Source organism: Pseudochaenichthys georgianus, chromosome 4, assembly GCF_902827115.2.
Source record: "Pseudochaenichthys georgianus chromosome 4, fPseGeo1.2, whole genome shotgun sequence".
Classification (NCBI taxonomy): domain Eukaryota; kingdom Metazoa; phylum Chordata; class Actinopteri; order Perciformes; family Channichthyidae; genus Pseudochaenichthys; species Pseudochaenichthys georgianus.
Genome location: NC_047506.1, coordinates 37123288 through 37139291, shown reverse-complemented (window position 1 = coordinate 37139291; position 16004 = coordinate 37123288). Strand labels below are relative to the sequence as shown.

At 41.6% G+C, this 16004-nt stretch overlaps 1 protein-coding gene across 1 annotated transcript in view; it reads right to left on the bottom strand.

Moving 5' to 3' along the window:
* sass6 (SAS-6 centriolar assembly protein) overlaps positions 1-14550 on the bottom strand; it is a 41393-nt gene extending 26843 nt beyond the window's left edge. The window contains exons 1-9 of the mRNA XM_071202948.1: positions 14295-14550; positions 11222-11282; positions 10843-10922; positions 10640-10744; positions 10240-10408; positions 9304-9381; positions 8427-8546; positions 3279-3470; positions 2425-2619 (exon numbers count right to left, since the gene is read on the bottom strand). Coding sequence (XP_071059049.1) covers positions 2425-2619; positions 3279-3470; positions 8427-8546; positions 9304-9381; positions 10240-10408; positions 10640-10744; positions 10843-10922; positions 11222-11282; positions 14295-14356 — 1062 coding nt within the window. The 5' untranslated portion in view covers positions 14357-14550. The remainder of the gene's footprint in view (positions 1-2424; positions 2620-3278; positions 3471-8426; positions 8547-9303; positions 9382-10239; positions 10409-10639; positions 10745-10842; positions 10923-11221; positions 11283-14294) is intronic.
* Positions 14551-16004: the final 1454 nt, after the last annotated feature.

The window sequence follows — 16004 nt, the reverse complement described above, 5'->3', positions numbered from 1 at the left end:
CAAGGATCCTGGAGGGGGCCTGGGAGTACGCTTATCCGGTCTACATGTGTTTTGTAGACTTGGAGAAGGCGTATGACCGAGTTCCCAGGGAGTTACTGTGGGAGGTGCTGCGGGAGTATGGGGTGAGGGGGGTCTCTACTCAGGGCCATCCAATCTCTGTACTCCCAAAGCGAGAGCTGTGTCCGGGTCCTCGGCAGTAAGTCGGACCCATTTCCGGTGAGGGTTGGCCTCCGCCAGGGCTGCGCTTTGTCACCAATCCTGTTTGTAATATACATGGATCGGATTTCGAGGCGTAGTCGTGGGGGGGGGGGGGTCTGCAGTTCGGTGGACTAAGGATTGCACCACTGCTTTTTGCAGATAATGTGGTTCTAATGGCTTCATCGGTGTGCGACCTTCAGCACTCACTGGATCGGTTCGCAACCGAGTGTGAAGCGGCTGGGATGAGGATCAGCACCTCCAAATCTGAGGCCATGGTTCTCAGCAGGAAACCGATGGACTGTCCACTCCAAGTAGGGAATGAGTCCTTACCCCAAGTGAAGGAGTTCAAGTATCTCGGGGTCTTGTTCTCGAGTGAGGGAACAATGGAGCGTGAGATGGGCCGGAGAATCGGAGCGGTACTGCAATCGCTTTACCGCACCGTTGTGACGAAAAGGGAGCTGAGCCAGAAGGCAAAGCTCTCTGTCTACCGGGCCATTTTCGTTCCTACCCTCGCCTATGGTCATGAAGGATGGGTCATGACCGAAAGAACGAGATCGCGGATACAAGCGGCCGAGATGGGTTTTCTCCGCAGGGTGGCTGGTGTCTCCCTTAGGGATAAGGTGAGAAGTTCGGTCATCAGGGAGGGACTCGGAGTTGAGCCGCTCCTCCTTCGCGTCGAAAGGAGCCAGTTGAGGTGGTTCGGGCACCTAGTTAGGATGCCACCTGGGCACCTCCCTAGGGAGGTGTTCCAGGCACGTCCAGCTGGGAAGAGACCAAGGGGTAGACCTAGGACCAGGTGGAGGGATTATATCTCTTCGCTGGCCTGGGAGCGCCTTGGGATCCCCCAGTCAGAGCTGGTTGATGTCGCCAGGGAAAAGAAAGTTTGGGGCTCTCTGCTGGAACTGCAACCCCCGCGACCCGACCACGGATAAGCGGGAGATGTATGAACTGCAGTGTGTGGCACTTCCGTATTGGCTTCCCGGCTGTTTGCCGCTTGGTCTGAACACAGCAGACAGCAGGAGTATTTACAATAGCATATACAAACAAAAATACTGCATGTGGGTGCACACTTACATTCTCTGTCTTACTGTTACATAAATCCCATGAATGTATGAGATTAAATTAGCTTCATTATATCTCAGTGATTAAGTGAATAATAAAGTTTCTATCGGGTCACTATCAGCCTGTCACTCTTTATTTTCAGGGAGGGGGCGGGGTTTGGAGGAACAGAAGAGACGGTGATCGCAGAAGCTTTTTTCCTCCTGCCTTCACAAACTTTACACATGCAGAGGACATTCATACTCTGCAATCCAAGACTTAATTAAATCCACCAAAAACCTGACATGATTGTAACGCGATTATTTTTGAAAAACATAAATCCCTGTGTCTCTGAGCCGCAGCGACACGGAGTGATTCAGAGCGGGTCCTTCTGCTGTTGGTTCTGGACTGGTGTTCTTGTGTTGGTGGATAAAGCAGACTGCTCCGTGTTTGGTGTTGCTGTGCCGCTGTCACGTCTGTTCCCTGATCTCTGCGTCACCGACCGATTTGATATTAAAGTGACAGAAAAAAAAAACGTTATAGTAAAGCCGCGGCCGAAAAATCAGGAAGTAACGTTATACGCTATAACCGATTATCTTCCGTCACTGCATTGATACCGAATCGTCCACGTCCGCATCGCAATGCATCGTAGAAACGATTATTTTCAACACCCCTACCGTCAGCACTACTCTACACTCCTTTCAGACGAGACATATACCATGAAGAAACGTTACGCTCGTGTTGTGTTCATTGAACCTGTCCTTGGCCAGGAAAAACAGGCACTCGCTTGTTTCATTATTTTGCGGACTGCGGTCAGTCGGACTGACGGACTCTGCAGACCGTTTACATGCAGAAAAAGCTACATAACACACAAGGGGATGGGTAATAACCGGAAAAGCATGACATGGGACCTTTATTGTTTAGTATTAATTGTTGTCTGGCATGGGATAAAGAGCATGGGTATTGGACAAGATAAGATAAGATGGACCTTTATTAATCCCCATGGGGAAATGCAGTAGTTCAAACAGCAACAGGGTAAGGATGAAAAACTATGAAATAAGAAATGAATTAAAACGATAAAGTGCAGCGAACCTTGAGACAATCACAAGTTCACAAACCAGGAGGAGCGCTAAATTAGTGTTGTCTTTAACAGAGATTGTAAAAGGACACATTTGAAGAAGCTCTTACCTTCTGCTGCTGCGTAGCTTCCAGCACCTCTTTAGTGCGCCGCATGAGCTGCTCCTTATCTTTGATCTCCTGCTCCAGAACGGCCACCCTCATCTGCAGCTGGCTCACCACACGCTCCTTGTCATGGACTTCTGTGTCCAGGGTGCCGTTCTCCCTCCTGAGAGACAGGACCTGCTGCTTGGACCGCTGGCACTCCTGCACACAGAGCGGCATCATTATCAATGACAATCACTATTCCTTTGACTAGACACCATCTGCAGGGGAATCACACCAGACGCAATGCCAACACTGTGAAGTATGGATGGTCCTTTCGCCTCTCTTGCTCAGACCAAGAACATCTTTCAACTCAGCCTTTATTTTCTTCCCAAGTCTCGATCGGGCCACCATTGCCATTACTTTCTTTTTTGCATAGTGCTTTTATCTCTAACTAAACCTAATCTTTCTGTAAGTTGCATTGGCTGCATTTACTTTTTTGACTGGCTCTCATATCGCTGCCCAATATGCCTGCTCCATTAAGGAATCTCCCCCCAATTTCCGCACTGAAGAACTGACTTCCTTATTTAACACCACCTGCACTTTCATTCTGTTGCTCTTTTTTATGAAGCAGCTTAAGACACATTGGTGGAGTCTGAAAACAGAGCTAACAGAGAGAAAATAGCATTCATTCATCAGATGGACCCAAACACTTGCTAAATGTGGCAAATGAGGCCGTTTCAAAACAGTTTCGCCATATGAACTTTAAAAAGGTGGGTAAATGTCAATGTCATGTTCACAACTTGATTCCTGGGGTTCCTTAAAACATCAGTTACTTGCTGATATAAAGCTCTGTAATCTGGGCCTGGTCATTATTTTACCTCTTCTGCACCCACTAGTTTGACCTTCAGATCTCTGATGACAGACTCGTTCTTGTACTTCCTCTCTGTGAGCTCTCTGCAGGAGGCCTCCAGCTCTGTGAGTCTGCTGTGGAGCTGCTGGCTGCTCGTCTTATGAGAGCTCTCCAACTCCTGTCGGATCTGCTCCGTCTGCTGCTGGAGCCGGCTCTGCAACTGAAACATTAATCAACATGTTCAATTCTAAATAAATGAATGCTCCCCTAATAAATCAACATACTTCCTTTAAGATTTAGATTAACAAGATGTCTGATTTCTTTTTTAAAGGGGACCTATCATGCTATATTTGAAACATATATTGTAGGGCCATACCTATACAAAACATGTCTGTGAAGTGTTTTGCTTAAAATACCAAACAGATTAGGGCTGAACGATTAATCGATTTTAAATCGAAATCGCGATTTGAAATGATGCGATTATCAAATCGCAAAGCCTGCGATCTTTAACTTTTTCTTTTTTTTCAATTTTTTTTTTTTCTTCTTCTTGTGTGTCAGTCATCCACACCTATCAGAAGTGCTGTGTTCCACATGTACCAGCCATTGTTAATCAATCAGAATTGGCCCATGATAGAAGGTGATAAGACAGATTGATCCAATCACCTACCACAGGCATCCTCAAAGTCCGGACTCCGGTCCGAGTCCGGACCGAACTACAACTGTCTCTGGACTCTGAGCAAATTATACTTTTCATATGTATTATCTGTGTTATCTGCGAGACATCGCCACAAAACAACGAGTCAAAACTCTCCGCTATGTCCACTGCAAACAGCGCTCTGCATGTCCGACTATTCCACTGTCTGTGTGTCTGTCAACGCATTGGTCCAATCACATTCAGCATCCCGTCAGCGTTTTTTCGCCCCACCAACAGTCTGCGAATCAGAGGCATAGTAGGGCGGGTCTTCGCGGAATGCCGGTGGGAAAAATGCGTGTGTCGTCTCTTTCAACCTGTCTGAGTCAGAGCGAGTTTAAAAAAAAAAAAGTCAGAGCGAGAGTTAACAGCTCATCTAGTTGCATCTGTACTGTAGCTAGTAGCCTATCGTTTCACCTACCTGGGTGGCAACTGCCACCCTAAAAATAGGCCTTGCCACCCCAGTTGGCAGCTTTGTTTTGAAAGAAAAGTTGTGGCTCATCGGACATTTATGAGAGAAAGTCTCGAATGTCCGAGTGCAAGTGAATGCAGCACAAGATGCACGTCTTGTAACCCCTCCCCCGGCCCTGGCGCGAGCGTGGAAATATGATTGACGGCGATTTTATTTGAACGGGACGGTGCAAAACGAGAAGCATTCTGACCCAAGCACTGAAGGAATGAGGTATTTGCGGTCTACACTGACAGAGAAGAGACTGTCAGTTTGGCTGTACTCCGCATTGAATCAAAACGCACTACAGCTGTTGATCTTAATACGTTTGTGAGGCGTTTTGCTGAACAAAATGGTAATCGCCGCATTCAGCTGTAATACACGTCAACTTGATGCTCTGCTCACGGATGAGCATACAAAACTGTTAAGATGATAGTTGACCGCACCGTGTGTAAATATATTTTTTTCTTTGTGGGGGTCTGCCCCCAAAAAACAGTTTTAAGTCCTGAGAAAGTCAAATAAGACAGTGTGTAAAACTACACTGCCCAGCCAAAAAAAGTAACCACTTTGATTTAACTAGGTTAGTAGGTAAGGACTTTCCACTGGATAATAACTGAAGTATAAAATAATGCATGACTGAAGTGATGGAGACCATGTTGAAGGCAAACAAAAAGAGGAAATAACAGGTCAAATCAAGCAAATGCCCCTCTCAGATTCCACAGCAACCAGAAGAACATAAATACTGGCTGTTGATTTGATTAATCAGCGTTGTGATGGAATACAAAATGCACAGTGCATTTCCTTAGCTGTGGATGAGTCCACTGACACTGCTGACAATGCTCAGTTGCTGGTCTTTGTGAGTTTTTATGATGAGGCAAAGGGGGAGTTTGTTGAAGATGTGTTGGGCCTGACGAACCTCAGTGGACACACAAGGGGGCAAGACATGTATAAAGCAATAATGGGAATGCTGAATGAAAGAGGGTGCAGCTGCCTTTATTCATAACTGTGCAGCTCTTACACTGCGACTCTGAGGGATCAAGCACAGACACAATAACAATGAAAACTGCTGCATACAGATTATTTTTGTTTTTGCAACCTTGTGTTAAGAATCTTGTTGCAATTCTTTAAAGGTTTAAATGACCGTAATAAACGGACCTTTGTCTTATTGGAAAAAAAAATGTGGACCTTTAAGATTTGTATTTGAGTGCCCCTGACCTACCAAGTGTTTTTGAAAGTGCCTGCCCTTTCCAAATGGCTTCCAATGGAGCTTTCCTAGATGGTTTGGTGAAACAAACCATCTGAGTCAGGTTAGTAATGCTCCATCACATGTTTTACATCTATTACAGGGTGAATCTTAAACTGAAGCTTGACTTTAAAGCAACCCAACGGAAGTTTCATGTAAGTTTAGTTCTTTCACTCGTAGCTCGGGCTGCGGGGGTGCTAGAGACGGGAGTACGTTGATACGACCTTCCTAGCCGGAGTTATGGCCGCATTTTACAATAAACTTCCGTTGGATCGCTTAAAAACAAATATCGCAATTCGAATCACAATATTTGTCAGAAAAAATCATGCAGCCCTAAAACAGATCACCCATTGTAGCCATACCTCATACTTCTCAAACCCCTCTTTTGCAGCCCTGTTAGAGAAACGCGGATCTTGGGTGCTTCGCTTAAAAAAAAAAAGAGGAGGCGGAGCTAATGCCTGATCAGAATACTACCGAAGATAAAGTTAAATTCGGTTGTGATAAAACGCCATCCTGTTTAAACCACGTCAAGGATTATTTCTGAAACAGTATGGAGCTCAAATGCTTTTTCTCTTGCAGGTTTATCACAAGGTGAGTTGTGAGTTTTTTATTTCCTGCTTTTTAAAAACACATGTGCTCTACAGCAGGGGTTCCCAACCCCCGGTGAGGTGTTACTGCCGGGTCGCGAAATAGCTGTGAATTTATCGTAATATTTGCAGAATTATAAATATATAAAAATATTTTATCATATTTTTTTCAAAAAGTGTTTAATTTTCGCACATATACCAGTCATATTATTTCATCCAGTAGCCTAGTTAATCTTTCACTAGAAAACCGTTGAAAATGGCTTTTATGATGCTCCGAGGGATTCGGCGGCTCAGTCATGGTCTCATCTCAGCCTCTTGTGCGCACGAGAAAGTTACCGGTGCGCCAAGTAGGAATAGAAGCGCACAGGAGACAACCGTTTGATTGCAGACTGTTATGTTTATGTGGGGAAATGGCAGTACATACATTATTTGAGATATATTCAAACTCGGACTTCATTTTAAGGACATGTCGGCCAGGGGTGTAGAGCTATTTGTTTAAGCACCGGATTGGCAAAACAGGAGAGTAAACCAGTCTGCCTTGATCTATGAATTCATGTCCAGGACTCTCACGGTATCTGCTGCCCGCAGCTGTTTTATAGAAGGAACACCTCCTTCACTTCATGAAATGGCTGCAGCATCAGGAGGCAGCGGGACGTATGCCTCTGAGAAGTGCAGCACCGGCGGGTAAAGATGTGCCTTTTTAAGCACCGCCTTCGCTGTGTTTACCTTCATCAGAAGCTGTTCTCAACTTCTGATGAAGGTAAACACAGCGAAGGCATGACTGCAGGCTGCTACGTGTTAACCACACACACCACACACACATCGAACTGCCCGATTACTCCCCCTTTTATTAGTTTTATGAAGGAGATGTCCAGTCACCAAGGCGCATGATGTATGTGTGTGTGTGTGTGTGTGTGTGTGTGTGTGTGTGTGTGTGTGTGTGTGTGTGTGTGTGTGTGTGTGTGTGTGTGTGTGTGTGTGTGTGTGTGTGTGTGTGTGTGTGTGTGTGTGTGTGTGTGTGTGTGTGTGTGTGTGTGTGTGTGTGTGTGTGTGTGTGTGTGTGTGTGTGTGTGTGTGTGTGTGTGTGTGTGTGCTCAGCTCTGTGTGTTTGTCCCAAAAGAAGTTTAATCTTTAATAATATTCTTAATCTCGATGTAGTGCTAAATGCTGTCGGAGTGCACCGGAATGAACGACACTATCATAGTATCTTCGGAAAACAAATGCTGTAAAATGTATTATCTCTTCGATTTACACACGGCATCTATTGCACGTCTGTCCGTCCTGGGAGAGGGATCCCTCCTCTGTTGCTCTCCCTGAGGTTTCTCCCATTGTTTCCCCTTAAACTGTGGGTTTTCTCTGGAAGTTTTTCCTTGTACGATGTGAGGGTCTAAGGACAGAGGGTGTGGTTTTTCTCATACTGATATTCTGAACAATCTGTGCTGTTGTATTTGCTGTAAAGTGTCTCTACTGTAGGCTATTTTTATTATATGTACAGCACTTTGGCTCGACCAAAAATCGTTTATAAATGTGCTATATAAATAAAACTTGATTTGATTTGATTTGAAACTTGAAATGCCAGTGACACACACATTTTGGTTTAAAAACTAAATAACGTCGGTTTTTGTGGTTTTCCGTTTTTCCGAAAAACGACACCGGTTCTTTTTTGAACGTTGTTAATGTTTTGGATGCATATTGTTCTAGTATTTGTTCAGGCTGTCACATACAATTAGCCTCTGTTGCTACCTGCTGGTGGTGAGTAAATATTAAAATCAGTTAAAATTGACAACCGGTCCGCGATTATTTTTTTTATGGATCTGCCGGTCCTTGGCACAATAAAGGTTGGGAACCCCTGCTCTACAGTACAGGTTAGCTCTGAGTGTTAGCGAGGCTTGCTAATGTAAACAAAAACGAGATTACGTCCAAAACACGTCAGGCATTGTTTCTGATAGCAACTTTCTGTGGGTCCGCTGCCGATTTGACGTCAGATCGGCAGCAATTCTGTATCCGCTCATTGTACACCCGTTTTTAAAAGATCTGGGTACGGAGGAAAAGAGAAGGTTTTATTTTTTGATGCTGCGTGAGTTCCCCGACGCACCGAGGACACATTATGTATGTATAAAAGACATCACAAAGTGCATTTTGCATGATAGGTCCCCTTTAAATTAAGAGCCCTTTAATGCATTAGAAACATAGCTAAGGAGCCTTACCTCTGCAGCCTTCTCTCTCTCCGACTGTAACTCCAGAGAATGACGGCTGGACAGACAGCTGCTCTGACTCGTCCACTCTGAGCGCATTTTGTCCAACTCTTTTGTTTTCTCTGACAGAGTCTGTGAGACAAATTCAGGTATATTAACATAGTACTCTTCTTCCTTAAGACAATGAGCCTGTTGTTGTGCCATTCGGCTGTCATGAGTTGAGGGGCATGGCCATCAGGAGAAGCTTTGATTTCAGTTTCTACTCAAAGACTCCTCAACATGCGAACAGGAAGCAACCCGCTGTTCCTCCTGAGGCATAGCCATGTTTATTTTACATTAAACTTTAAATATATATTCAATTATACCATTAATTGAACCTGGTGTGTATAGTTCTTGATAACAAGAGCAATTAGAAATTAGACCTGGTTGAAAATAACAGCAGGCTCATTTAGCCACAAGATACAAGTGACATCTCCTACACTGTGCCAAGAGCCATAGATGACTCCAAAAAGTGGTGAAAATAAAGTTTTTATTCAGCGCTTTTCCAGTCCTTGTGAACCCTCAGAGCATTTTTATATATACAAGTCAGCATTCACCCATTCATACAGAGACTGCCATACACGGTGCCACCTGCTCAGGAGACAAGCATTCACACATCGTTGCTCATCGTGGCTAATTTAGGATTAAGTGTCTTGACCAAAGACACTTTGCCTAAGCCACGGCTGCACAATGATTCCCACTAACATTAACCTAAAATAATTGACATTTTAAAAAGTTTAATGTCCAGAATTTTTAAAGGAATTTCTGATATCCAGTGAGTGAAATATGTGGAACATTTGAACATTTAAATGAAGTTTCAACATGATCGTATGAATGAGAAAAGGCTCACCTGTTGAGCATAGTTCAGCTGCCTGGTCAGATCATCTTCAGTCTTCTTCAGCTTCATCTCCACAGCCTGCTTCTCTGCCTGATACACACAGATAACATTTGTGATTACAGTTTAGTTTAACAGTTAGCCCCTAGGCGCTGTTCAAAGTGCTCCAGGCAGGTGGATATGTGGTGCGTTTGGTGACTTGAACTGCTGTAAATCTCCCATTTCACATTCCCAAGGGAGTTTCTCTCTCCCACACACTCTGAAATGCCTCCATTGGACTCCTTTTGTTTACTTGCGTTACATAGTAAAAATGACTATGTAACACACACATCATTGGCTAGCGCTCCAACATATTGTACGTCATAGGCTAAGGGGCGGGACATCTCTAAGCGCTTGACCAATCACAACAGAGCCTTTTGGACATTAAAGCATGTCAACTTGTCACAGTAGAGGGACAAAATACAAATATATCCCTGAAAATTAGCATTCATTCACTAAAACTTGATACGATCCAAAGCTGCAGACTTAAAGCTAACAGATCGATAGCAAAAAGAGACAAACCAACTATATTTCAATATAAAAAAACTACACAAAAAGTGTAATTCAATTATATAATATTCAACACTTTTTCATGCCAACAACAATTTTAGATCAGATATAAATATTAAATGTGGCTCTTATAGTTACGTTTAGGGCTGCACAATTAATCGGAATGTTATTGTAAACACAATAGGAACTAGTGTAATATCCAAATCGCAGTAAGCGCAATATTTTGTAAAGCACCATATATGTACGTTTTGTGATGCTGCAGCGAAGTTCTGACCTACAATCCGTTTATTACTAACCAAATAAAAATCTTTTTTTGGTACAGACCCTAAGTATAACAAAATAACAGGTCCAAATAGTGCAGCCCTAATTTAATTGATGATGAACAATGCTGAATGAGCCCACCTTGAGGGAGGAGAGGCACACTGCCAGGTAGTCTTTGATCTCTTTGTCGGAGCCTTGAACGAGCCGCAGGGACAGGTGGTTCAGGTGTTTGAAGGCATTCGTCTCCACAACACTGAAGGACGCAGGGCCTTCAAGCACTGGGGACTGAGTGGACAAGTGAAGAAGAAACCTGGGGGGGGGGAGGGGGTGCTGTTGTTTTACTGAAACCTTCATTATATACATCATTAATATGTTGGCCAAACAACAGATTAAACCTGCATTTGAAGCCAAGCTTTAAAGTGTAATAAAAACATCTCAGCATTTGTGTCTATATCTCAATGTTTATGTTTAATATTGGAATGGAATGAATAGGACAAATCAATATATGATGTGAAGCTTAAGTTGAACAGTGTGATGTTACCTTGGATTTTCGGACGCTTGCTCAGAATAGCAAAGATTAAGCAGGTCAATAAACTTCTGAGGAAATGACGTAAAGTCTATCAGTAGACCCTGCTGGACTTTCAAACTACACAAACAATAAGACGTAAAGAAAACAGCAGTGAGAGTAGGATCAACGCATTCAAACACTGACCTTTGTATTTTTAGAATTGGATCATTACTTACCTTTGAAAATCTTCTTCTGATATGGAGAGGTTAAAAAGAAAATATGGATCCAAATCATCTGTTAGTCGTACAAGAAGATCCTAATACGAAACGAAAACAGGAAGTTAGGTCAACAGAGTTCTGGGGTGTAAACTATGAAGTGAGATCACCAGAACCAGAGTTCAACTATTACAGCATAAGGCAACTTGTTGTATTAAATAAGAGGAAAGCTGGCAAAAATGTTAATTAATAAGTAGTAATCTATTTAATTTCCCCCTTGATGCAATCTGTGCCTCTTTTTTATTTTTAACTTGATTTATAAGTTATAAATGAGTAAAAAAGTTATATGAGACCATAGGTACTAAAATATGCAATTAAAACTGCAAAAACTCTTACTCACCCTTTTGTGCACAGGACTGTTTGTCAACTGAAGCTCAATGGTGACTCGGATATTTGCTTTCCTGTACAAATTAAGCAGCAAACTGGTAAAAAAAATCTTTTAAACAATCTGATTTCTTATGCTGCGACATGTACTACAAGCCAAAAAATATATATTATTTACACTTTCACTTCATAGTGTTCATGGTAATCTTAAGCTATTTAGTAGAGGATTTAAAATGTATTCATAGTAACATAAAAATGCTGATCAAATGTCAAAAGTTGAATGTTCTATTTTACTTTTTATTTCAGAAGCTTCTGGTTGGTCTAAGAATAATAGATTTAGCTAATATGAATGGCATAATATAGCTAAAATGGTTTAAGGAATATTATATAAATGCAATAGTTTATGGTTTAAAAATGTTTGTCTCTACAATATTAAGTAAACGTTTTCTATAGAGTGGTGAAGTCCCTCCCCTTCCGGTGGACCTCCATGGGACCTTATTTCGGAAAAAGAATGTATTGAAGTCAATGGAGAGAGAAAGATTATCTTTTCGATCCCGTTTGAATTGTGCCACAAATTACACATATGATGTTTGTCAATTTAAAAGAGAATGTTGCCAGTCAAAAACAAAAAAATGTGTCGTAAAACTGTGAAGTAACACATTTTTTTGTGTGAAACGCTCAATGAACTACATCTCTGGTCTCCCACAACAACACACGTCACCAAGATGGCCGTCACTACTGTCTTGCTAAACAAGGGATTGACTACCCTCAATAATCACCACAATGAAACACGTCCAGAAGAATGTCATGCAAAGCTGCCTGCCTGCCTTCCTTTGATTCTCTCTGAACTGCCTGATCTTTTTAATGTTTAATGTCAACCATTTGTGCAGATAGCATGAAGTAGAAAAAGATCGCTAATGTAGCGTTGGCATTTCTCCCCCGGGCTTAAATGGTGTATTATAGAATGATCACACCGGTGTGACAGTACTCTTCAAAGGGTTCACGAAATATGACTACTACTCTTACTGTTTAACATTTTGGGTTACTTAATGTTACTTCATGTTAAGGCTAATATGACAAGGCTAAGGCTGTAATTCTAACTAACGTGCTTGCTACAAGCTAGGTAGCTAACTTGATCCAGCCACTCCTGGGGCCCTTCTCACTTCTCTTATTTTTCATTTCCTCGCTCCTCGGCCTCACCTCCCAATGGCCTTATATTTGCCGGAGGACCGAGGAGCGATAATGGAGGAGCAATAATCGAGGAACCATCAGACCATCCTTCGATGAAATCCTCAGACACTCGCCCCGCCCCCTTACTGTGTATCGCTCACTGATTGGACGATGCAGCGCATGCACTGATCTCATGCTTCTTGACATGAGAGCAGATTCCCAGCGGAGTGAAGAAAATACATGAAACTCACCAGAGTCAGTCCTCAGTTTATACCGTGTTTTGTTTCAATTCATGTATCATTTAGTTACAAATATGTGATATATCTGAACAAGAAAGTGGTCAAAAATCATTCTATTCATTTTTTGGAAACATTTTCATGATCGCTTTTTTCGTTTTACATTTTCATTTGTCATTTCCATTCAGTCAGTCATTAAGTGCTATTTAAAATGTTAATGTGCTACATATCCACACAAACAAACAAAGTGTGAAATCCAATGAATGTTAATCTAACTGGGTTTTGATATATAACATCTCTTTTTCTTCTCTCAATTAATTTATTTCTATTGTGCACTCTAATCAATATTAATCAAACTATTGTTTGTACATTTTAAGAATGGCGTTTATCTTTTTTGAGAATGAGTTCTTATTTAATTTTATTTATTTGGGTCTACAACAGATGATACAAATGTTTGTGTCAGTAAATGTGTACTAACAGAGGTGGGGGTGTGTGTGGAAATAACGGGGACAGAGCTGCTGTCAGACGATCAGCTGTGCAGCGTCATCACAAACGGACGTCGCTTCACGTGACGCTCCGGAGGAAAGGACGTCCCATTGCTCTTAAAGCTCATTTCCCTACTTTTCGTGGTTTCCTTGCGTCTCTCCATGCTTCCCTGGTGGGAGGGACTAGTCACAGGGAAACGACGCAAGTGAGGGACGCAAGGAATCAATTTAACCGAAGTGAGAAGGGCCCCTGGTCCTTTCATCAGACGGGAAGCGAAAGAACGAGCAAGACCCATTGCTGGTATGATAACAACCTGGTACTAATACACAGGCATCTTGTTAAAGTTATCTTAACTATCTCTTATATTTAGCACAGGAAAACAATTGTGACATCGCTTACGCGACTTTGGGATGTGTAGTCTTTCTAGTTGCGTATTTTTCATAGGCTTATATTTCAACAGTTTTACGACAAACTGACTTTTTTGACATGGAAATTATTTTTTAAGATTGACAAACATCATATGTGTAATTCGTGGCACAATTCAAACGGGATCGAAAGATAAGTTTTCTCTCTCCATTGACTTCAATACATAATTTTTCCGAAATAAGGTCCCATGGAGCTCAACCGGAAGGGGAGGGACTTCGCCTCTATTGACATAGGATTTAGCTTTGTGGAACAATAGATACATAGCTAAACAATGATCAAACTTAGATGTTAAATATTGTATTTGTTATTTTCATTAAGTCAATATCATGCACTTGTTTTGGTTGTTCATTTGAAGATAATTGAAATTAACCCATTCAATACATTATTTCCAGAATGTTCTGGAGGACTAGTCGTCTCTAGGCTGAATGAATGTGTCTGTAATATTGTTGGTAGTAACACTAACAGTCGTTATTCTACATACAATATTATGTTTGTATTGCAACATGAATACATGTTTTAGTCATTGAGATATGAAGCTAACGTTAGCTAGGTTTGAGTTGTGTTAAAACAGCTGAAGCTAAGCCAGAGTCATATCAATAAACTGAAATATAGGTTTACGTTTGTTATGTTAAAACACCGATAGCTAGCTAAGCTTAGAGTAATGCTGCATCGTCTAGGTTAGGATACAGAAGTTTAAACGTCTTTATCTTTGTAAGAGTTAGGTTAAAACGCCTGTAGCTATATCGACAGGTGTGTGTTAAAACGTCTCACCTGTCCTCACAGTCTCTGCACCTCACGTTCACCTGCAGCTCTTTGCAAAACAGCTCCTCCATGTTGTTAATAAACGAGTCTTTTATCGGGGAACAAACTGACACGTTAACGTTAATAAAGCGGTTAACTATTCTTACTGGGAGGCTAGCATTTACTTCACTAGGACAAGGCACATTGTTGTTGTTATTACTGAAGGATATTTTGGATTTGGCGCTTTTCACCCACCAACTGTCCGACCCTGGAAACGGAACCTGAACGGTCCTCCTTCTTGATGTTTAACGGCTGTTTAACGGCAAACATAAAGCCTTTACCGCCTCCTACCGGCTGGAGTGGAACCTCCATCCTTTCACATAAAGGAAACGGCAACAGGATTATTAGCTTAGTTGCTGGTGCTTGTTTGACTGTTTCGTCATTATTCAAGAATTTCACCTTTTTTACTCTACTCCATATTTTACTAACTAAGTAGATTTACTCAAATACTGTACATAGGTAAAATGTTGAGGTACTTGTACTTTACTTGAGTATTTCAATGTTATGCTACTTTGCACTTCTACTCCACTACAATTCCGAGGTAAATCGTGTACTTTTACTCCGTATTTAATACTTTTAGTTACTCAACAGATTTGGATTAATGATGTGAAATATAATCAACTCTTAAATAAGACTTTAGCTACACCAGGAGTAAATTCACAAGCTACCCTGATAAAGCTCATTCAAACTAGCTGCACCTTTACCAGCTTTGATAACACTTTAATAAATCAATAATTATATCAAACATATATTACTCTGAAATGGACCAATCTGCACAATGACTACTTTTACTTTGGTTACATTGTGATGCCAAAACCTTTCTACTTTTACTTGAGTATCATTTCGATTGCAGAACCTTTACATGTAACAGAGTAATTCTACACTGTAGTACTTCTATTTTTTACAAGATCCGAGTACTTTTCCCACCTCTGATGGTCAGGTTTAGCTTTTTTTTCAAAATGATTCAACTTTAATTAAAAAAATCATATCCCTGACTTCTTGTAGCATTTAAGCTGGTTAGAGATTCAAAGTGCTGCCATTTTCACATGAAAAACCAGCTGTTTCACTGAACCCATTCATTTATTTTGCTGTATAATGTGACTATGGAATTTGATGGATCCATTGAAATTGTATTGTTGACTGGTGTTTTGAAGATTTCATGTTGGACATGGAATTTTGCCAAGTAAAGCACAATATATTGGCGTGGTGGGGTGACAGGAAATAGTGTGGTCAGCAGGCAGCAGCATACACACCATGTCCTCCAATCACCTGTGTGAAGTGTATTCATAATCACACTTTGAGAGCGCTAACAACGGTTTTCCACAACGTTGTGATTACCAAACACTACTGTCATCTCAATGTCCTTGATGGTCCAATGTCCATTATGAAGCGCTGGGCAGACTCTGTGTCTGCATCGGGTTCCAAATGGACATTTATTTCACAAGTCTTTGCTGGATCCAGGAATATCGGAATGGGTTGGTTTGTGCTTTAAGAAGTTTCAATTTCTCTAAAGCGGTATCTTGTATGATTTCATGTGACTAATAAAATAGCTTGATGGAGTATTACAAAGGTTAAATGATATGTTTACCTTTAATTATACCCTGCAGTTGGTTTGTATTGAGCCTGACCTGATGTCTGTCACACAATCAACTAGCTGCTCTGCTGTTTGTCAAGGCGTGA